Source organism: Palaemon carinicauda, chromosome 17 (assembly GCF_036898095.1).
Source record: "Palaemon carinicauda isolate YSFRI2023 chromosome 17, ASM3689809v2, whole genome shotgun sequence".
In the NCBI taxonomy this organism is placed as follows: domain Eukaryota; kingdom Metazoa; phylum Arthropoda; class Malacostraca; order Decapoda; family Palaemonidae; genus Palaemon; species Palaemon carinicauda.
In genome coordinates, this window is record NC_090741.1 from 103,926,104 (window position 1) to 103,949,776 (window position 23,673).

The window sequence follows — 23,673 nt, forward strand, 5'->3', positions numbered from 1 at the left end:
TTCTTAAGCAGACAGCCATTTTCCATTCTCTCAACATGGCCAAGCCACCTCAACACATTCATATCCACTCTAGCTGCTAACTCATTTCTTACACCTGTTCTCACCCTCACTACTTCGTTCCTAACCCTATCTACTCGAGATACACCAGCCATACTCCTTAGACATTTCATCTCAAACACATTCAATTTCTGTCTCTCCGTCACTTTCATTCCCCACAATTCCAATCCATAAATCACAGTTGGTACAATCACTTTCTCATACAGAACTCTCTTTACATTCATGCCCAACCCTCTATTATTTACTACTCCCTTAACTGCCCCCAACACTTTGCATCCTTCATTCACTCTCTGATGTACATCTGCTTCCACTCCACCATTTGCTGCAACAACAGACCGCAAGCACTTAAACTGATCCACTTCCTCAAGTAACTCTGCATTCAACAGACATTCAACCTCGCACCACCTTCCCTTCTCGTACATCTCATAACCTTACTCTTATCCACATTAATTCTCAACTTCCTTCTCTCACACACCCTTCCAAATTCTGTCACTAATCGGCCAAGCTTCTCTTCCGCGACTGCAACCAGTACAGTATCATCCACAAACAACAACTGATTTACCTCCCATTCATGGTCATTCTCGTCTACCAGTTCCTCATCCAAGCACTCGAGCATTCACCTCTCTCACCACTCCATCAACATACAAGTTAAACAACCACGGCGACATCACACATCTTTGTCTCAGCCCCACTCTCACTGGAAACCAATTGCTCATTTCATTTCCTATTCTAACACATGCTTTACTACCTTTGTAGAAACTTTTCACTGCTTGCAACAACCTTCCACCAACTCCATATAACCTCATCACATTCCACATTGCTTCCCTATCAACTCTATCATACGCTTTCTCCAGATCCATAAATGCAACATACACCACCTTACCTTTGGCTAAATATTTCTTGCATATCTGCCTAACTGTAAAAATCTGATTCATACAACCCCTACCTCTTCTAAAACTACCCTGTACTTCTAAGGTTGCATTCTCTGTTTTATCCTTAATCCTATTAATCTGTACTCTACCATACACTTTTCCCACCACACTCAACAAACTAATACCTCTTGAATTACAACACTCATGCACATCTCCCTTACTCTTATATAGTGGTACAATACACGCACAAACCCAATCTACTGGTACCATTTACAACACAAAACACATATTAAACAATCTCACCAACCATTCAAGTACAGTTACACCCCCTTCCTTCAACATCTCACCTCTCACACCATCCATACCAGATGCTTTTCCTACTCTCGTTTCATCTAGTGCTCTCCTCACTTCCTCTCTTGTAATCTCTCTCTCATTCTCATCTCCCATCACCGGCACCTCAACACCTGCAACAGCAATTATATCTGCCTCCCTATTATCCTCAACATTCAGTAAACTTTCAAAATATTCCGCCCACCTTTTCCTTGCCTCCTCTCCTTTTAGCAACCATCCATTTCCATCTTTCACTGTCTCTTCAATTCTTGAACCAGCCTTCCTTACTCTCTTCACTTCTTTCCTAAACTACTTCTTATTCTCTTCATATGAATGGCCCAATCCCTGACCCCACCTCAGGTCAGCTGCCCTCTTTGCTTTACTTACCTTGTGCTTTACTTCCACATTTTCCTCTCTATGTCTTTCATACTTCTCTACACTATTACTCTGCAGCCATTCTTCACAGCCTTCTTTTTCTCTTCCACTTTTACCTTCACTCCTTCATTCCACTATTCACTGCCCTTCCTCATGCTGCCTCCAACAAACTTCTTGCCACACACATCACTTGATATCCCAACAAAATTTTCTTTTACTAACTTCCACTCCTCTAAATTACCCATTTCCCTTACTTTCACTTCGTCATATGCCATTTTCAACCTTTCTTGATATTTACTTTTTACCCCCGGTTTTATTAGCTCTTCAACCCTTACTAGCTCCCTTTTACATCCACCAACTCTATTCCCCCACTCTTTTGCTACAACTAATTTTGCTTCCACCAAAAAATTATCAGACATACTGTTAGCCATACCCCTAAACACGTGCACGTCTTTCAATCTTCTAAACATTCTTTTAGTTATCAACATATAATCCATCAACGCCCTTTCTACCACTCTTCCATTTGCCCACTCTTATCCATGTATACTTATTTTTACCTTTCTTTTTCAAAAAGCTAGAACTCATCACCATCTTTTGCTCAACACACATATCCACCAATCTCTCACCACTCTCATTTCCACCTGGTAAGCCATACTTCCCAATGACACCTTCTACTTCTCCAGCCCCCACTCTAGCATTTAAGTCACCAATGACAACTACATAATTCCTTCTACCCAGTCCTTCTACACACCTAATTAATTCATTCCAGAACCCATTCCGCTCTTCTGGCCCATACGCACTGACAAAAGCCCAACATTCCCTACCCAACCTAACCCTTACCCACATTAACCTAGATGATGATATCTCCTATTCCACTACTTAACCTGTCATCCATTCACTCAGCAATAAAGCCACACCTTCTCTTGCTCTTCCCCTTTCAATCCCAGACACTCTACCAGACATTTCACCAAACATCACTTCACCTTTCCCTTTTATCTTTGTCTCACACAAAGCCAATATATCCAACCTTCTATTCCTAAACATACTTCCAATCTCACATCTTTTACTCTCTATCATACTACATCCACGCACATTCAAACACCCCAAAACTAGAGTGCGGGGAGCAGTCACTCTCCCCCCAGCTCCACTTCTTTGATGTCTCACAGGATCATAATACAGAAGAGGGGGTTCCCAGCCCCTCGTCCCTTTTAGTGGCCTCTTACGACACGCAGAGATACGTTGGCGCTATTCTACTTGTTTTTTTTTTTTGTCCCCGCAGCCACAGGGGGTATAATAATAATAATAATAATAATAATAATAATAATAATAAAAATAATAATGAACAACAAAAACTTAAATACCCCCAAATCCCTAAGTTGTATACTTTATACTGCTAATTCAGAGAGGACGTACTATATCACATTCATGAAAATAATGCAATGTAAGGAGGAATGACTATACAAACCAATATTGAGGAAGCTTTCAAATCTTCTCTCTTTACCAGGTAATCTTTCTGATTTATGGTATATTAGGACACCCAACATACTATTTCAAACAAGTTTTGTGTAAGTGAACAGAATATCTACACCATAGTTTACAACGTTTAGGTTGTTACATATACCACATTTAGCCATCTTGAGGCAACCTTACAACCAGTATTTTCAGATCTTTCTAAATTGCCATTGTTGCTGTACCATGTCTTTTCCTCCTTGGATTAAAGTTCCCTTTCCCTCAGGATAATCTGAAGACATTGTTTACCCATTTACCTAATAATTGCAGTGAAAAATCGTTATTAGAACTTTTTATGGTTACGTTAACAATTATATACAATAATAAAATCATTGTTAATTGAAATTATTTACATCAAGCTTTACACCTTTGTACAGTGCTTTCACTGGATATTTTTTTACATGAGCACCATATTCTGGTGAACATAATGCCCCCTTTTTACTGTCGTATTTCAAAACATGCTTGTAGTGAATCTTTAAAGTATACAGTAGTAATAAGAAGATAGCATTTTATAGCTATAAACCTAAAAGGATAACTATCTAGAGGATTAACAGATCCTTGGCCATAGCAACATTCAGAGCAAATAACATCTCTTTGATTAAATAGTGGAAAATTAAAGAAATTACATGTGCAGAAATAAGACAAAATGGTAGCTAATGTTCTCTCCAGGAAGTGTCTACTACATTCCTTCTAACACAGTATGCATTAAGAACTTGCTTCTAAGAACATGAAGCTAGAAGTGCAAAAGACTGATAATACTTATAAAAAGAAAAAAGAAAAATGAGGTAAAGGTAGATATCTTAAAGATTACACCAATTTGGTTTCATATAAAACTGCACTGTAGTTGTAAGGCCCTGTGAACATTACAAAATAATTAACATGCATATCCTTTCACAGAAATTCCGATAATTTATAAGGAACCACCTTCGGTGTTTCTTGAGTCATACTAGTCTACAAATTGGACCTAATGTCACCATTAACCTGGATAATTCTGATAACAGTCCTACCACAGTATGCTGTATAAGAAGCAATGGGGGTTCATATATTTATTCCTGTGTACATTTATATAGTACAATTAACGAATTCCATGTTTGAACTTGTCCTTCTCAGGGTCAGGGCAAGCCGTTCTCACTACTGGCCATTATATAAGTATGAATATTGAGGGCACACTGTTCTGAACTTCAGGACAGTAGGGAACGTATCTAGGGTGACGGCCCTTGCCTATATGACTGTATAAGCTACTAATGGCAAATACTAAATATTGTTTTGATTTTGTATTATTATATCAACATGAAGACTGATAAGATACCTTAATTGAAAGGTACATGTAATTTAAAAAAGAAAATTAATTACCTAACCACCAACAGAACACAAGAGACCCGAAAATTCATGAATCAAACAGCTAAACCCTATCTGACCACTGGAAAAGAGTAAATTATACAAATATAATTGTGGTAAATGCAACAACTGGTAAAATTATTATACCCATCAACATTTAGACAATTACTAGAGCATGGTGACCAAGGTTAAAGTTGGGAATAAGTTAAATAGACAAAGTATTAACTAAGTTCATTAGATCTGAGGTTCAGTCCTAATATACAAGGAAACATTTATTGGAAAAGAAAGTCAGACTCAAAATCTTATGAGTAAAAAATGATTACTATATAATGGAATCAAGCTAAGAACTTTTTCTGGGAATCAAGCTCAGAAATCTTTATGAGTAGATCACAATTATCAAAAAAGGATATCAGATTTAGAATATTTTCTGTTTATAAAGCACTTATGAAAACATTAAAAAATGCAATAGGATATTCTTGCATTTTGCTACCAGTGTATTACTACTTCACTCGACTCTTAAGTCATGCACCTCCACACCTATTGTGTCCAGAGTTCTTAACAAAACTACCTACAATATATCATAAAATGCAAAAACTTGAAATACTCTAAATACCAAACAGGTTTAATCAACACAGCTGACCATACAAAGAAATTATAACAAAGTGTTTGCTAGGTAAAATTTGTACACAAATCAACCACTATCTTAAGACGACCTTTTTGTGCAAATGATATTTACATTTTGGGACTTCATGCAGCTAAGTTTTATCAAAATCTGATGATGGCATTCACTAATAAATAAAAATTCAATAAAAAAAAAATGCATGAGCTGCTTACAAATTAAAATGATAATAGCCTGAACACTGGGTACTGATGATTTCACAGTTTGAACTAAGCTAAAAGAAACTTTATTTAATTACTTATGTATTATTGGTGGGATTCTTGATTCTTCTGTCAATTGGCAGTTTCACTGGACTATTAAACAGACTACGTTAATTTAGGTTCTTTCAAAACTTAATCTGTAAAGTGACAGATTTTATATCGACAGCATTATAAAACGGGTTTAAAGGGAATACGACTCCAGCCACAGAAATATACTAAAGATTTAATAATAAAAGACCATTCACCAACTCAAGAAAATCTATTTTCAATAAATGTATATGCTGATTATCTATGTACATACTGCGCACCGAGCATGCTGGATGTTTTCAGAAACTCGGTGACCCTTCTGATTGATATTTTGTTTGCATGCAGACGGGTCCATATGTTTCGGTATGATTCTAGTATGTTCCTTAAGCCTATACATAAGGCTGATAACTATGAATGGCCTCACTTCTATTGTGCTTAGCCATGTAACCTGTCAGTTAGTTGTACCTACATTGTGCTCTCTTTATTTTTGCTGATACATTTTAGAAGTGTCTGCAAAGATACTGTAGTCAAACCAGCAGTTGGGGACTCAACGGATAAGGAGGTTTTATCGTACGCTATACACTATTACACTTCAAACTAAACATAAAATCATTCAAACAAAAGCCAAAATAAATTATGAAAGTGAAATAAAAGGAAATGAAAATGAAGAGACTGTTGAATATTATGGTATTGTACTATATGCTAGCTTGCCACTCCCACCTAGTCACATCATGTTAATACGTATGTGCATATGTAAGTAATCAATTAATCAAAGGATAGAATTGAATGTGATGAAATGAAATAACAAGAGAAACTCCAACAATCAACACTAAAGCACTTGCATCCATTCTCTCAAGTTTTTCACACCTAGCTATTTCACTACTTTACCTGTCTGTTTTTATCTCTCCTCTATGCATAAATTCTTTGGGCAAATTCTTAGAAAATCTAAAAATCACCTATCATTCATGTTGGCAATAATTACAGAATTATTAATGCACTAGAATTTAGTCACAATTGAAAAAGCAATGCTACTGCTAAAATCTACCATTTTGTAAGCTAATGTTAATGTTAGCAGTAAAACCTCTACAGATTTCTAAGAATCTATGAACATGCATCATATACAGTAGTGTATAGAGTTCAAATGTAAAGGATTATTTATTAGTGTAAAGGATTTTATGTGGATATCTTTAAAAGAAGATAATGCTTTAGATAATCCTATGCTTCATTTACTGCAAATTTCTATGAAACAAAAATTATTTCAATAAAGCAATTAAACTTGAAAAAATCGAAGTTTTCACTGGCGAGCTATAGTGGGGTACCAAATCTACACAAACAGTAAAGCACTTTCTTCAAAAAATAGTTGTACAGTCCAAACGTCTTCAAGGAATTCATCTTTATGGCTTTGATATTCCATATACTGAGATCCTTGCTGCCTTACTTTTGCCCCCAGCCTTTGTGCCGTTTCCTTCCCTTCACAACGCCACAATTCTGACTCTCTCACTCTCCCTGCATCCTTCATCATGAATGCATCTCCCACATAGTTTGTCAAGCAACAAGTGATAAATTATGTATCTGTTACATACGAATTTGTTATATACACATATGAGTATATACATGTACAGTACACTTCATGTTCAATATTGAACGCTACTGCTGCTCCCTCTATGACTGCATCACGTGTCACAATATTTTGCTGTGTAAAAATTTGTAAACGGTAAATGGGGTTGAATGTGAACTGAAGTCTTTTTTTCATCTTATTCTTACAGACAATTTTCTTATGGTAATCAAACAGTAAGTTCATTGAAAAAGAAGAACTAACAGCATATTCACAATAAAGTATACAAAATAAAGCACTGTACGTAGTTACAGGCTACATAATATTAGTTGACGAGCTAGTAAGGATGTTACACGACTTCGCAAAAATAGCAATTATTTACGAGTGACATATCGTCTCAGCTTAAAGTTGTACTGCAGTGATACTGTAGTATAATCCATTTATTACAGTACTCTACTGTAATATACATTATAGGAGCAGTGAGAGCTGTTAGTTAGGAACAACAGTGTTTTGTTGTTGATTATATATAGGGTGTGTTAATAACTTGTGAGTTATGAGCCTTCTTTTCTTAAAACTGAAGCAGTGTTAGTACTGTAAAGTACAATTGCCTTTTTAAGTAATTTAAACTACAATAATCATAGAAACTATGTGAAAACAATGTACAGCAAGTTACTTAGGGTGTTAATTGACCTCAAGTAAGCAGTGGTCATGGGTTGACTCGCCCTAGGGCACCAATACTAAGCGTATTTTTGCTCTTCTAGGGTATCTCTGTTACCTAAAACCCCTGTGAAGATGTACAGAATGCTGACTGTACTTTGTTCCAAAATTATCGCAAAACAGATTGTGATTAAAAACTGTGTATCAATTTAACGTTTCTTGTGTGTGCGTTTGTGATTGACTTTGTACATCCATACTTTAAGCAACATGAAAACAATGTCGTAATGTCAATACCTTGAATATTTTGAAACCTTTGAACATTTCAGACAACAAAGTGCAAGTCAAGATAAATAAACCTATTTGGCTAAATGAAAATGGGAAATTACATATCCATAGATTAAACTTGAAGTACAGTTCAATGTCAAATGGAGCAAAGTATGTACATGGTGTGGTCGAATGAAAACCACCTTAGTGCTACATTCCAAAAGAAATGGAAAGTGTATAATTTACTTGCCTTATCCTTGAAAAAAAAAACAGCTAAGAAAACTACCATTATAAATACAAGAAAAACAGTTCATGTGTAAAGGTAGAAAATACTCAGTACTGTAACATTTAGGAGTCTGAAACAAATCATTCAAGAGATGTAGAATTACTATAACTGTACATTGCAATGAGTGCACACAGTATCATAAGAACAGATGGTGATACTGCTACAAATCACTATACATACAGATTTCATTTCAAGAAGAAGCAGCTATGCTCAAGTTCACAAGTACAAGAAGCTTGCCTGTTCTAGCAAAAGTAATATATATATTAGCTGTTACTTAGGCTTTTCAAAATACAAAGGATGCAAATAGTCACCAATGATGAAACCTACTGTATCGATCTCCTGTAAAATAGCAAGCCCAAAAGAGGAATTGTAAATAAAAGTCAGATATAGTATGCTGTATAAGCTGGCTCAGTTCCTGGGATTAAGTGGAAAAAGATCACATTACAAGACTGACAAACATTAAGATATGTTTGAATCAGCTCTTCACTTGCTTTTATTGAATATTGAATATTCTTTGAAGAAAATTAGATATATGGCACTTTACTTATAACACTCTTAGTCATAAACACTCCTTTTAAGTCAATCCTATACCTATAATATATACAGGTTGTAGAATATTTCTTGAATTATTAAAAACTACCATAACAATAGAACTAATTTAACTATAGAACTATCTTTTCATTCTTAATTCAAAACTTCAGTGCCACTGCTAAACTGCATCTACAGCAGTATCATGCAATTAGTAAAGACTGGCTAAAAACAGTACAAATTTTTTATGGTTGCAAATGGCATCATCCAATTTTCTTTATATTAGAAGAACTTCCAGTTGATAAACAACTTTAATCCTCTCTCTAGGCCAATCCCAAAGAAAATAGAGAAAAAGGAAAAAAAGAAAGGGATTCTACCATGAAAGATGTTATAGATCTTTCTGTTATATAAAGGAAGAAATTTTTGAGAAATAAGAAAGACAGGAAGATTTTTAAGATTGATAGTAGAGGAAAAGAAACTATGATTGAACTACTTAATCCATATACAGTACATGTATTACTGACTTCCAGACTTATAATACAGGAAATACAATGCTTTTACTGTAATTATCTAAGCTTACCCTTAGAATATTTTCCAATTTTATTAATCCATAACTCAAATTTGATTGGAAACCTATATTTCTCAAGAAATTTGCCAAAAATTGCAACTTACCTTAACAGGATGAGGATCAACACCATACGTATCCAGCAAAGAAGCCTTCTTTAAAAAGCAAGTCTCGGCCATCAATGGAGAATGGTTCCTCAGTGTAGGATGGATCTCCATTATCTTTTCCTCAATTTTCGAAGTCTGCTTAAGTAATATTCTAAAGTCGCTGATGTAGTTTCCAAAGTGCTTGGTATGATCATAATCACCAACTTCAGCTGTTGAAATAACGTGACTAACTTATTGACTTATGTTGCATGTCATATAATCAAAATTAAGGCTATAAAATTTTAATTTGGTAAAAAAATTTATCATTCTGATATTTTTCTATGAGTCATCACTTTCCTGAATCTTACCTCTGAATAGAACAAGATATTTAATGGAAGTCCCATCTAAAAAAAACCTCTTAAAGAAAAATTCCCCTTCACTCACCTTCATATGCTCCCTCCATTAAATTAGCCGCCAAAATATACCCTATCTGCTAGGAAGAGACAGACTATCATGACCGTGGCCAAGGGATAACATAAGAAAAAAGCCAAAGAAGTCTTCAGAATCTAGTGGTTATTGCCACTGTAACACCTCCAGTTTTTATCTTGTGTTTTTATATATTTAATTTGAGAATTTTCATCACTAGATGGATGAGAGTTATATTTCTCTAACTTGGCCATTCAATGCTATTCAGGTATGTCTTCAGCTACTTTTCTCCAAAACATTTTACTCTGTTCTAGTTGCTCCGCGCTCTCTTTCGTTGTCGTGGCTCCAAATGTCTTATATCACTTTGTTGCCTTCTTTGTGCATTTTGTGACAATGAAAAGTTTTGGAGGTGTAGCTGTGTTTCCATGTCTTAGATGACCTAATTAAAGTTAAAGTTAGGTGGGCTTAATGGATTGCAGGGGTTTAAGTCAATCAAATGAATCCTAGCAGTGTTCTGATCAGACATAGAATATTTTCAGTTTGGTTTCTTATAATCATTCCTCGGCAGTTATTACTACTGTAATTTCTAATGAGTACCTGTTTTCACTTAACAGGTCTGCAATAAACATCCTTCTATCAATTATTAATAAATTGTTCACCAATAGAGTCTTTGATTAGCCTTTTTGGGCTCGAGCCATGTCGTCCTGATGGAAGTTCCTCACTGGCAGCTTCTACTTGGGATATTTCTGCAAGTGATATACCAGAGAAATTTCTTTTGTTAAAGAAGAGTTCTCGTGACCTACCTACAGAGATATAACTATTTGCTGATCCCCGTTTGAAGAGAACCTTGTATGAATTCAGACTTTTTATCTTGGACCAAATATTTTATGGGACATAAGGAACAATTACATTGGTTTTTTGTATTACATCATTTCATTATAACTTATCTATTCTACCTCAAAATTAGTGAAATCGTCATTGAATCAACTTCAAATAAGCATGTTCTATTAATGTATCTCTAGTTTCAAAATATTGTATTTGGTTTACTCTGTATCAAATTCCAGACAGAGTTCGATCATGAATTTGTCACCTACTCGCAAATGATTATGAATCCATTCAGTTAATGCATGTCTAGTTCCAAAACATTTGTTTGGTTTTCTCAAATAGTAGCTAATGGTCTGTCCTTCTTGGTTAATTATTTGTAATGCAAGGAGAAGTTGACCTCATGGTGAGGTTCTTCTTGGTATTCTCCATATTTTATTTATTTAAGCATTGACTTAATTTGTGAGATGCATAATTAAGGAAAATTTTAATCACTCTTGTTCAATTCAGAGGTAAGATTCATGGAAATATAACAAAATTGGAAATAATTTGTATTTTTCCTAACATACAAACCTGGAGCTATTTATGGGGTATTACTTTCGGCAACGCTGAAAACCAGCAAAGACAATTTTAGTGAGGGATAATTACCCCATCCGCTAGTTTGCGGGAGGGGGTTGGGGTAGACTAGCTTTCTGGCAGGACTTCTAGGGAGACAGGGTGGCAGGCCAATTTGTATAAATAGCTCCAGGTTTGTATGTTAGGAAAAATACAAATTACTGTATTTCCAAATTTGTTATTTGTTCCGACACAGATACAAACCTTCGCTATTTATAGGGTGACTTACTCTTAGGATTGATTAATTGATTTAAAGTTTTCAGGCATCCTGACATCCGAGGTCATTGACGCCGGTAACATTTAATTTATGTATACAAAAATAAAAAATAAAATAAAATAAAAAATAAAAGAGTATTCAATTAAAATCATAAAAGTTGAATGTCATAAAAGTTAAATATTTTTCAGAAGACCTGCTTCTGAAATGAAATAAATCTAAAAATGCCACTTGCATGGTAGTACACATCATTTCCAAGAATCTTGGCAAGGATGAACCTGCCACCCTCACCTCGAGCCTCAAACAAATATCTATTCCGCAAGTTGTTATAATTGGGGCATTCGGTCAACAAATGCCTTACTGTTAGAGGTACTAAACAGTCGTCACAATACGGTTGGTGTTGGCCCTTCAACAGATACTCGTGTGTCAACCGAGTGTGACCAATACGGAGACGACAAAGAGACGTCTCCCATTTTCGGGGCATCATATTATACCTCCAAGGAGATATGTCATTTGTTATCTCTCGCATTTTATTGCCATCTTGACTATCCCATTGCTGTTGCCATTTATTGCAAACCAATTTCTTGATGTCAGGTAAGAAATCATTACAGGGAATGGGATACCTTCTTGGCAGCAACTCGGATGCAGCCTCCTTAGCCAGTGAATCTACCTTCCCATTCCCGGACACACCTACATGTGCTGGAACCCAACAAAATTGAACTGTTATACCTCTCCGTCCAATAATGAAAAGCCATTCTAAAATCTTTAAAACTAGAGGGTTATTAGAATTAAAAACTTCCATAGCTTGAAGGACACTCCTTGCATCACTAAAAATTGTAAAATTACCCTCCTTCTCCAACGCTATTTTCTCAATAGCGGTTAATATGCCATACAGTTCGGCGGTAAATATGGAAGCGGTCAGAGGAAGTGCACCTCTACAATTAAAACCATTACTATGTACTCCAAATCCAACGCCAGCATCAGATTTGGAGCCATCAGTATAGATAAAAGTTGATCCTCTATGTTCTTTAACATGTTTATTAAAAAGAGACCTGGCTTCTAGGTCTGGCATATTCTTCTTATCTCCAATAAAATATTACAAAAAGATATCTCTGGCAACTTCCATGGAGGCGTTGATGATACCTTGAATGGAAGTACATTATTTCTAATTATATCCAGACTATTTAATAATCGTTTCACCCGAAAGCCATAAGGTTGAGGAGACTTTGGGTGCAACTCAAAGTATGATGCGTGTCTTACAAGGCTTGCAGTCTGAAAGGCTAGAGAGTTAGGGAGTCTTTGCAATCTAAACCAATACCAAAGAATGGAAGACCTTCGGTAAAGGTCTAGAGGCAACTCTCCAGCATCAACAAGGAGACTTGGGATAGGCGAGGTTTTAAAAGCTCCAGTAGACAATCTAATACCTGCATGATGTATCGAGTCTTAATATTTTTAACCGGCTTGGGGTGGCTGAAGAATATACCTCACAACCATAACTAATTTTGGAAAAAATCAAGGCCTTGTATAATTTTAAAATAGTATTGCGGTCTGCCCCCACGATGTATGGGACAATACTTTTAAGATATTCAGAGCTTCAACACATTTAGCTTTTAATGCTTTTAAGTGAGAAACCCACGTAAGCCTACAATCAAATATCAAACCTAAAAATTTAGCTTCTCTTGCACATGGTATCCGTTGACCTTTAATGTATATATCCGGGTCTGGATGTACTCCCCGGATACGACAAAAATGGACAATGGTAGTTTTACTTGTCGAGAACTTAAATCCATTCATGTCAGCACACTGGATAATTTTATCAATAGAGAGTTGGATTTTTCTCTCAACCATTGCCATTCTAGTGCCAGCAAATGATAATGAGAGATCATCCACAAATAATGTTGAGAGAACATCCTGGGGAATGGCTGAGGATATCCCATTAATTGCTAGTGCAAAAAGGGTTACACTCAGCACACTACCCTGAGGAACTCCTTCTTCCTGGCACTTACTCTCTGATAGAGTTTCCCCCACTCTCACTTGAAAAACTCTACGTGAAAGAAATGCCTGAATAAATAGTGGCAGCTCTCCTCTCAATCCCAATTCATGAATGGTTTTAAGAATACCATATCTCCATGTGGTATTATATGCTTTTTCAAGGTCAAAAAATACTGTAACATGGTGCTGTTTGGAAGCAAAGGCTTCACAAATAGAAGACTCAAGTCGTATCAACACATCAGTCGTTGAGTGCATTTTTCGGAATCCACATTGAATCGATGATAAAATACCTTTCTTTTCAAGGTACCACATCAGCCTTGCATTGACCATCTTCTCCATGATTTTACATAAACAAGATGTCAATGCAATAGGACGATAGTTTGCTGCTAAAAACTTGTCTTTGCCGGGTTTTAAAAAGGCTAAAATAATGGCTAGTTCCCAAACACTTGGGTAACTATGATCATGCCATATTCTATTAATAATGCTTAAAATAAATAGCTTTGTATTAAAATGTACATGTTTAATCATTGCATATGGAATTCCATCAGGTCCAGGGGCTGTATCATTGCAATGAGCAAGTGCGGAATCAAATTCTCTTTCAGTGAAAGGAGAATTATACGACTCTTCCCTTCTTGTTGCAAAATTTAAAATTTTCTTTTCTTCAGTGCTCCTATACTGGTGACCAGGGGCTCCTTCACACTTGCTGGATACATTTGAAAAATGATTAGCCAGGGCATTGCTAACTTCATTTGCTTCAGTTACATACTGGCCATTCACCTTCAACACTGGTGGTGGGTTGGGGGTGAACTTGCCAGCTATCTTTTTTACTTTCCTCCACACAGAAGATGGTGGTGTTCTACTGTTAATGGAGGAAACAAAAGACATCCATGACTGGCGCCTTGCTTCTTTCATGGCACGACGGAACTGTGCTCTACATTTCTTGTACATAATTAAATTCTCATCAGTTCTGCGTCTACGCAATCGTGTTAGAGATCTTCTTGTGGCTCTGTGGAGTGCAGTTAGTTCTGAAGACCACCACGGGACTGGTCGTCGTTTGAATAACCCTGTTGTTTTGGGAATTGAATTGACTCCTGCTGTATGAAGAGTTCCATTCAGTAGGTCTATGGCATCATCAACACTTTCAAACTGTTCTGCTCTCCCTTCGATTTCACTTAGCTCAGAAAATTTAACCCAGTCTGCCTTGTCTAGATTCCAACGTGGCGATCTTTGCAAAGGCGGACCCTTGTTGGTGTTTATAATGATTGGTGCATGATCACTAGTATGCCAATCATCTAATGTCCTCCAATCAAAATCAAGAAGGCAGTTAGAGCTTGCAATTGAAAGGTCAATGCATGACAAAGTACCTGTCTGAACATGGAAGTGTCTGGGCTCTCCTGTATTAAGGAGTCCCACATCCTCATTCTCCACAACTAATGAGATAATATTGCCCCTTGTGTTGGCCAAAACATCACCCCATAAAGGATGTCTACCATTCATATCTCCCAGTAAGAGAAAAGGTTGAGGGAGTTGTTGAATGACCTCTGCTAAATCATCATATAAAATATTATCATTTGGAGGTAAGTACAGAGAGCATATTGTATATTTTCTCCCTATATCAATTTGTACAACAACTGCCTGCAGGGTTGTACGTATAGACATGGGTATTTGGGGAACATCTCGACGAATGTACATGAGACTTCCGCCATGGCTCCCTGCTTGTTGATTATATGGTGTTCTATAGCTAACACACTCACGAGGACTAGGAGTGTTAGAATCAAGCATACTTTCCTGTAGACATACAATTATGGGGGAATGCTCATGAATTAGGAGCTTAAGTTCTTCATATTTCACTCTCAAACCCTGACAGTTCCATTGCAAAATGGAGGAGAAAACTATGGATTATTTCTGGAAGACATCTTGGATGAGGTCTTCCCATTAGCAGTTTTTAATTTAACATTATTACCAGTAGGTTTCTTCAGAGGTGGTCTTGTTATGTTGGGTTTTACATTTGTGTTTTTCTTTGTATTCTTTTTATCTATTTGTTGAGGTGGATGGTGGACCTCAACTTGAATTTCTGATTTATTCAGTCGATCTTCTGGTTCATTAGAAACAACAACAGACAAAACATCAAATTTATTTGATGTCATAACCTTAACGTTTCTAATGGAGGGTGGAGAGAGAGATGGAGGTCTCTCTCTTTTGCGATTAATAGATGGTGGGATTCGAGGTTTTTGCACCTTTCCCACAACAGGTGCATCAGGTAAGTTAGTCTTAAGTGGAACCTCCATCAGATCAGGCAAGGACATGGCCTGAGAGAGGTTTGTATTACTTTTTGTAATGGCGGCTGAAGGCTGTACAGCAGTGGGCAATGACCTAGTGTTAATACACCGTGGTAAAGCCTCAGGAGGTAATATGGTTACCTCGTTATTTGACATTTTGTCAGATAGTATACTTTTTTTTGAGCTATTGGCAGCGCTAGGTTGGTTTGATTTTAATGCCTTAGCATATGTATTTGATTTATTTAATAGTCTTTTGGCATGGGTCACACTTATATGTTCTAAGTTTGATTTGTTGAGGGCAGCTACCTCCAACTTATATAGCTCGCAGCTCTTGTCTGTGGATTTGTGATTCGAGCTGCAATTTAAACACCTGGCTCCAAGTGCACACTCTCCATGGTAAGATTTGGAGCAAATACCACACATCTTCTCATTTTTGCAAACTTTGGACGGGTGCCCAAATGTAAAACAATTAAAGCATTGCAATGGCTTCTGCTTGAAGGGTCTTACTTTAATCCTTTCGTTCTCGATAATAATATGAAAAGGTACATCAGCATCCTGGAACGTAAGGATTATCATTGATGTACCTGGGACTTTATGAACTTTCCATACATTTAATGGACACTTGGCCAGTATCTCCTCCTCTGTAAAATCATATAGATCTCTGTTAAAAACTACGCCCCTTCCGTAGCTAAAATTTAGGTGGGGTTTGACATCTAACTTAATGTCATCATTACTTATTTTCATATTGGACAATATTATCGACTGTGTACTGGATTTAGCATGGATAAGGAAACTATTTTTTTCCGAAACGAGATATATCACCTGGTGCAATAGTTCCTACTTTTTTTCTAAATCAATTTGCATATTTTAAAATAATTCCCTGTAACCCCCTTTGATTCAGCTATAGGCCACATCGGTGGTTTTGGATTTCTCTGGGAGGGCATAACCAAATCTGCGTCTTTTTCCAACCAATCGGCAGGCCTGTACACATCCAAATCTTTTGGTACCTTATCGCAGAGAGCAGCCACGACATTCAAGTTATTAATTTTAATATTATTCAAGTTACTTATTGCACTAAATGCTTCGTCATAACTACTATAAGATATCCATGAATCCCAAGTTTCAGCTTCAAGTTTCATCCTTATTTCTTTTATGCATCCATAGCATTCAAATGCTTTACACAGATCATCATAATTTGTCTCTATTGAAATTTGTGTAACATGGAGGATTCGAAGTTTCCTTGTGTTACCCAAATTACTTGATTTAGAAATATCAGTAGAATGGTCCTTTCCCGTTCCGAGGTCATCAACAGAGCTTTCCCTTATCACATTAGCAGAGGTCGTCAACAGTGCCGGGGGAGAGTCAGTGTATCCAGGGGATGGGGGTTCGTTCCTTAAAGAATCCATTAGACGAAAGAGAGAGAAAAGGGTAAGTTTGATGTACCTGCTCGAGAATGTTAGGCCATCACACGTCGGAAAGGAAATTTGCACTCTCCACTATCGGCACAATGAGAGTATACTTCCCAGATGGTCCACTCCATACCCTACCCGAAGGATAGCATCAAAACAGATATAGAGGCACAGGTGTAAGCTGAACCCGCCTGTTAGGACTGAGACCAAGAAATTATGGAATCATCCTCCCCATATCTATAATGACGGGCTTCCGGCCAAAAGCCGAGAGTCCTACCCCAAGCATTGGATCCCCCTGGATTCCGAAGACCCAACACTTGAGAATAGTTCCGCCAAAAAGGTCCAAACCATCTTCGGGATGGCTGAAATCATCCAATACTCTCACATATAGCTTTGAATGCAAACACCTCCCAACTGTGATACCTCCTCCCACTCATCAAAGCAGGCAGCAATAAAGGATGTATGAACATCCCCGCCAGGGCTACAATGGATGTAAAAACATCCAAGCCATAGGAGAAAAAAAAAAAAATAAATAATAAATATATATGTACATAATATATACACACATATAATGAGGGAAATTTTTCTCATAGAGTTAGGAAAGCAAGACTAAAGAAAGTTTATGAAATTAGGATAAGGTCGAAGTAATATTGAGAAAAAGAAAAAGGTGAAAGAGAGAAATTTAGATTCGAACTGGGGGAGCAATTTCCCCAAGTTCGAGAGCCCTCTTGCCCGTCACCATGTTTCAGCACGGGAATGAAATGCCGTGCTGAAGCTCAATGACTTCATCAAGGCATTCTCTCATTAAGAGGGTTACTCTTAGGAGGGAGGAAGTTCTACCAACTGGCCTTGGTCATGACCCGGGGTTCCTTCTAATTGATTTTTATCTAATTAGTAGGAACCCTACCCTCGCTAAAATCAAAGTAGTTACAAGGTAACGCAATGATAGGGGCATGCAGAAGCTTGTGTGAGAGAGACTCGTGGCTTGTCTTTACGTAGGAACTCGAGGATTCTAAGACATATCCAATACCCTCCCTCATGAGGTATTGGTGACGTAACAAAGTATTCATTCATACTTAGGATGCACAAGGGAAATGAATCTTACCTGCAGAGGGGTGAGGTCAGCTATGCTTCGGTTTTGTGGAGCTGTTTCCCCGGGGGGTGGGGAGGTGGTTGGGTGTAAGGGAAGGAGAAAGAAAGAAGTGAGCCAGACATTCTTTTCATTCACGCCAGACTAACCCGGGTAACCTCAGCCCTCAACTCTCTGTTACTTGTCCATCAAGGAGCCTGAGCATTAGATCACTTGTTGTGCGGCTACCACAGGACCAAAGGAGAAGGTTTCCATGCTTCTGTGGATTACATCTTGCAGGTAGTGGGCTGTGAAGGTCGTCTGACGTTTCCACACGCTCGCTTGCAATACCTGTGCCACAGAAAAATTCTTCTTGAACGCCAGAGACATTGCAATGCCTCTGACATCATGAGCTCTGGGTCGGTTGGACAGAGGAGGATCTGGATATAGAGCGTATTCGATTACTGTACTTTCCATATCCAGGAGGAAATAGTATTCCTCGTGACCCTCCTCTTGACTTCCCCCATGCTGACAAAAAGTGCTCGTACATGGGGGCGAGCATTTGCTGTTCTTTTTAAGTAACACCTCAGACTCCTTACTGGACATAGTAACAGTTGGTCTGGATCTTCGGTTACAGAACGAAGACTCTCTATCCGAAATGGGCCGAACCTGGAGTCCAGCACACCAGAATTTTGAGTCTTAGCTACAAACTCAGGGACGTAGTTGAGGATTACTTCCCCATCTCCTAGAGTGGGAGACATCAGCAGAAAGACCATGAAGTTCACTGACTCTCTTGGCCAAAGCCAGAGCGAGCAGGAACACCGTCTTCCACGTGAGGTGGCGATCGGAGGCCTGGCATAGTGGTTAACAGGGGAAGCCCTTCAAAGACCTGAGGACCTGAACCACGTTCCAAGGGGGAGGTCTTAGCTCTGCCTGGGGACAAGTAAGCTCTTAACTGCGTATGAGCAAAGTTCCAACGAGGAGGAAATATCGACTCCTTTCAGTCTAAAGGCAAGACTCAAGGCTGAGCGGTAGCCTTTGACTGCCGAGACCGAGAGAAGCATTTCTTCCCGAAGGTATACAAGAACTCCGCTATAGTTGGAACAGAGGCATCGAGGGGAGAGATGCCCCTTCCACGACACCAACCACAGAAAACTGACCACTTCGCCTGGTAGACTGCCTCTGTGGATCTCCTGAGGTGTCCAGCCATTCTTGTCGCAACCCATTGCGAAAAGCCTCTCTGTGTGAGATGGTGCTGGATGGTCTCCAGGCGTGAAGTCAAAGCGAGGCTATGGCTTTGTGGAAGATGTTGGCATATGATTGTTTGAAGAGGTCGTGCTGTGGAGGAAGCTCCCTCGGGATCTCCGTGAGGAGATGCAGAAGGTCCGGGAACCATTCTGCGTGATGCCATAGCGGAGCTATGAGGGTCATTTGCAAGTTGTTGCTTGCTCGTACCTGGTTGAGGACTTTTCTCATCAGACAGAACAGGGGAAACGCGTAAGCGTCCAGGTTTATCCACCGTTGTTGGAAAGCAATTTGCCAAAGAGCTTGGGGATCCGGGACTGGGGAGCAGTACAACGGGAGCCTGAAATTCAGGGCCGTTGCGAACAGATTCACAGTCGGGGAACCACACAAGTCAGGACTTTGTTGGCTATCAGAGGATTCAAAGACCACACGGTGCCAACTATCTGAGTCGCTCTGCTCAGCTTGTCTGCTAGCACATTCCGCTTGCCCGGAATGAAGCGAGCTGATAGAGTCACCGAGTTGTCCTCTGCCCATCTGAATATCTCTACTGCAAGATGGCACAGCTGCTACGAAAAGGTACTGCCCTGTTTGCTTAGGTAAGCTATTACCGTACCGTGGTGTTGTCGCTCATCAGCACGACGGAGTGCCCCGCCAGAACCTAGTGGAACTCTTTGAGGGCCAGAAAGGCTGCCCTCATCTTCTAGAGATTTTTATGCTGGTACCTTTCTGATTCGGACCATTGGCCGGAGATGTAATACTGCAGCACGCGAGCCACCCGCCCTTCTTTTGATGCATCCGAAAAAAGCATCAATTCCGGGGGACAGATGAGAAGATCGACCCCTTTGCAGAGGTTCGACTCTGCCAGCCACCACCTGAGGTCCGACTGTTCCTCTAGCCCTAAGCGGACTAGGTGATCCCGGGAATCTGTGTTGGTTCCACTGGGATTTTAGTCGCCACTGGCGGGATCTCATCCTGGGGCGACTGTTGGAGACCAGTCGGGTCAGGGAAGAGAGGTGACCGAGAAGGCGAAACCAATACTGCGCCGGGAGCTCTTCCCGACTGAGGAAGACCTGTGCTATCTCCCTCAGTCTCTGGATCCTTTCGTCTGATAGAAACGCTTTGTGCCTTAGGGTGTCTAATCGCATGCCTAGGTATACCAGTTCTTGAGAGGGGAGCAGTTGAGACTTCTCGAGGTTTACCACGACCCCCAGATCCTGGAAAAACCTTGGAAGCTCGTCTCGGTGGCGGAGAAGGGCCGCCTCCGAGTCGCCAGAATCAGCCAGTCATCCAAGTATCTTAGGAGACGGATGCCGACTCTGTGACACCAAGATGATACTGGGGCAAATACTCTCGTGAATACCTGGGGTGCTGTGGAAAGACCAAAACACAGTACCCTGAACTGGTAATGCTTCCGATTGAACATGAATCTCAGATACTTCCTGGAAGATGGGTGAATTGGGATCTGGAAGTATGCGTCCTTCATATCTAGATTGCACATAAATCCAGGGGTCTTATCACTTGTCTGACTGTGTCGGCCATCTCCATCCTGAAAGGTGTCTGTTCAACAAACCTGTTCAGGGCCGAGAGGTCGATGACTGGTCTCCAGCCTCCAGACGCCTTTTTCAAAAGAAAAGAGTAGACTGTAGAAGCCTGGAGACCCGTCGAGGACCTCCTGGAGAGCGTCCTTCTCCAACATGGACTGGACTTCTGCCCCGGGGGCAAACTCCTGTGCTGATCCCTTCGCACAGGAGTTCGATGGAATCAGCACTCAAGTCAGTGGAGGGAGAGAGAGTGTGAACAGGATACGATACCCTGAATGAATCACCTCGACCGTCCTGGGTTCGGCCCTGTGGTGAAGCCACCTCTGCCAGCGTCTTTGTAGGCCTCCCCTCATAGGTGGGCAAATGGGAGGATTGCCTGTCTTATTAGGACCGGCCTCGGCCAGATCCCTTCTTACCCTTTCCTCCATGAAAGGACTTTTTGCTGAGAAAGGCCTGCTTTGCACCCTTTTTACCCTGCTGTTTTGGGTCTCTAGCCCTTTTCGGCTGAGGGTTTTGCTGTGCTTTCCGCTGTGGCTGAGAGGGGTAAGGTCTAGCAGTTAAGACCTTTTGGATGAGGGATTCCTGACTGGACTTCCTCCACCTCTCTGCCACCCGCTCGACATCCTCGGGATGGAACAAAGAATTGCCCTCGAAAGGAGCATTTCTCAGTCTCGCTACTTCGGCCTGAGGGAGATGTCTATAGAACTTGCCTATGACAGCATCTCTCCTCTTCAGGGTAATGTTGGCCCAAAGGTTCACTACCTGATGGGAGAGGAACTCGAAGACTTCCTGGAAGACTCCCGAGACAGGTCTTTAGACCGCATCAGTTGTTCTAAGGATCTTAACCAGAAATCCAGCCACGAAGTAGCCTGCATGGTGTACTTCGCCACCTTCTCCTGGTTTAGGATTTCAAAGGCCGAAAAGGAGACTGGAAGTCCCATAAGTTTCTCGAAGGGGATGGCCTTCGAGAGTACAGTACCTCTATAGAGTGGTCGAGAGGCAGCGTTAGAAGAGATTCCCCGAGGATCTCGTAGTACCTCCTCTGAAACACATACGGAGGAGGTACGAGCTTGGAGGACGAGTTGGAGCCGAAGGAAGAGGTGGACCCAGTTGCTTGGGACACTGCCTTCTGTTTGGCACTCTTCAACCCCTTTGATCAGGGCAAAGCTGCACTGGTCCTATGAGGTTTCTGAGTGCCATAGAACTGGTCAAGGACCGTTTCTTTTCCATCTAGAGGGGCTGCCGATGGATCTGGAAGTCCATTGATGGAACGGATGTAGGCTAGGACCTGCCAGAAGGTGTGTTCCAACTCCTTCCTCTCATCCTCCGTAAGCTTAGGGCTAGCAGCTGCTGCCAGAGCGTCGTCCTCGAGATCGCTCTGCCCTTCCACATCCGAGCTCTTATCCATAGGAGCCCGGAGTGGGTCGAAGTCGTCAACTGTATAGACTGGGGATACGGAGACTACTGGGTAGGTGCTCGCTTTCGGCTGCCTGGGAGGCAGTGAGGAAGGAAGCCTGGCCGAAGATTTGGGGATGGTGAACAAATCCTTCGGTTCCCTCCCACGGGGCCGGAGGTCCTCTGTCCCCAAGGGCCTAGAGAACTCCATCGGCTTACGGGTGGAATGTAAGTCCGTTGCCATACGGGGCGAGTCCCGTCCGGTCGCAGGTCGTGCCTCCTTAGACACTATCTCGACCGGTAAAGGACGGAAGAAGTCTCCATAGGAAGTAATCCTTTTCCTTTTCCCCTTTGGCCTGGCCTGTGGCGTCTTGAACTGCAGGGGGCTACCCTGAGGTTCATGCCTAATCTCCTCCAGAAGTCTTTTGTGAGGGGATGACCGTCTCCCTTTGCCAAAAGGACCCGCTTGTGCGGGACCTTCCGAACTCATCCTAGGATCAGAGGGAGGAGAGGACCCTGGGAAGAGAGGAGGCAATAAGGGAATCTTAGGTGTGTCACCTATGAACTGGGAGCAGGGAACAACACCTTTCATGGCTTGGCGCATTACATTGAATAAGGTGCTAAGCCACGGGGGGTCACGAGCTCCTGAGGAACTAGGAGGAAGGTCCTTAGGAAAAAATTGCTCCCTGGGTTTAGGAACCTGGGCAGGTTTCCTAACCCTCTTGTCTGATGGAGGCTTCCCTACAGGCAAGATCGGCACAGGCCTACCCTTAGGGATAGGGTCTGGGCTCAACGATTGTGAGCGCCAAGATGGTCGTGCGCTCTTGCGCCGAACTGTTGGTAGGCGGAAGGGTGCTCGTGCAAGCGGCCTTCCCGATTGAGCGCACCTTTTTCGCGCTCGTGGAGCGAATGAGGTTGTTCGCACACCTGGCGCGCATAAGGTTGCTCGCGAGCATGGCGCGCAGTGTGTTGTTCGTGCGCAGTAGGTCGTTCGCGCGCATGGCGAGCAACAGGATGTTCGCACGCATGGCAAGCAACGGGATGTTCGCGCATATGACGCGCCATAGGATGAACCCGCGCGCCATGTTCGCCATTTTGTTTGTGCGCGCCAAGACAGTCGTGCGCGCAAAGTCGGTCGTGTGCGCCAATTTGGTCGTGCGCGCCAAGACAGTCGTGCGAGCCAAGTCGGTCATGCACGCCGATTCGGTCGTGTGCGCCAATTTAGCTGTGCGCGCCAATTTGGTCGTGCGCGCGAGAGCTCTCAGGTTGGTGAGAGCATTTACTGCTACGCTCACCCGAAGGCTCACGATAGCTTGTGTTGTGTGAGTGTGAATGATC

The 23,673-nt window shown here is 40.7% G+C and overlaps 1 protein-coding gene across 3 annotated transcripts in view; it reads right to left on the bottom strand.

Annotated features, from left to right (window-relative positions):
• Frmd5 (FERM domain containing) overlaps positions 1–23,673 on the bottom strand; it is a 448,328-nt gene that overhangs the window by 210,977 nt on the left and 213,678 nt on the right. For all 3 annotated transcript variants that reach the window (XM_068391258.1, XM_068391256.1, XM_068391257.1), the window contains exon 5: positions 9,350–9,558. In XM_068391258.1, coding sequence (XP_068247359.1) covers positions 9,350–9,558 — 209 coding nt within the window. The remainder of the gene's footprint in view (positions 1–9,349; positions 9,559–23,673) is intronic.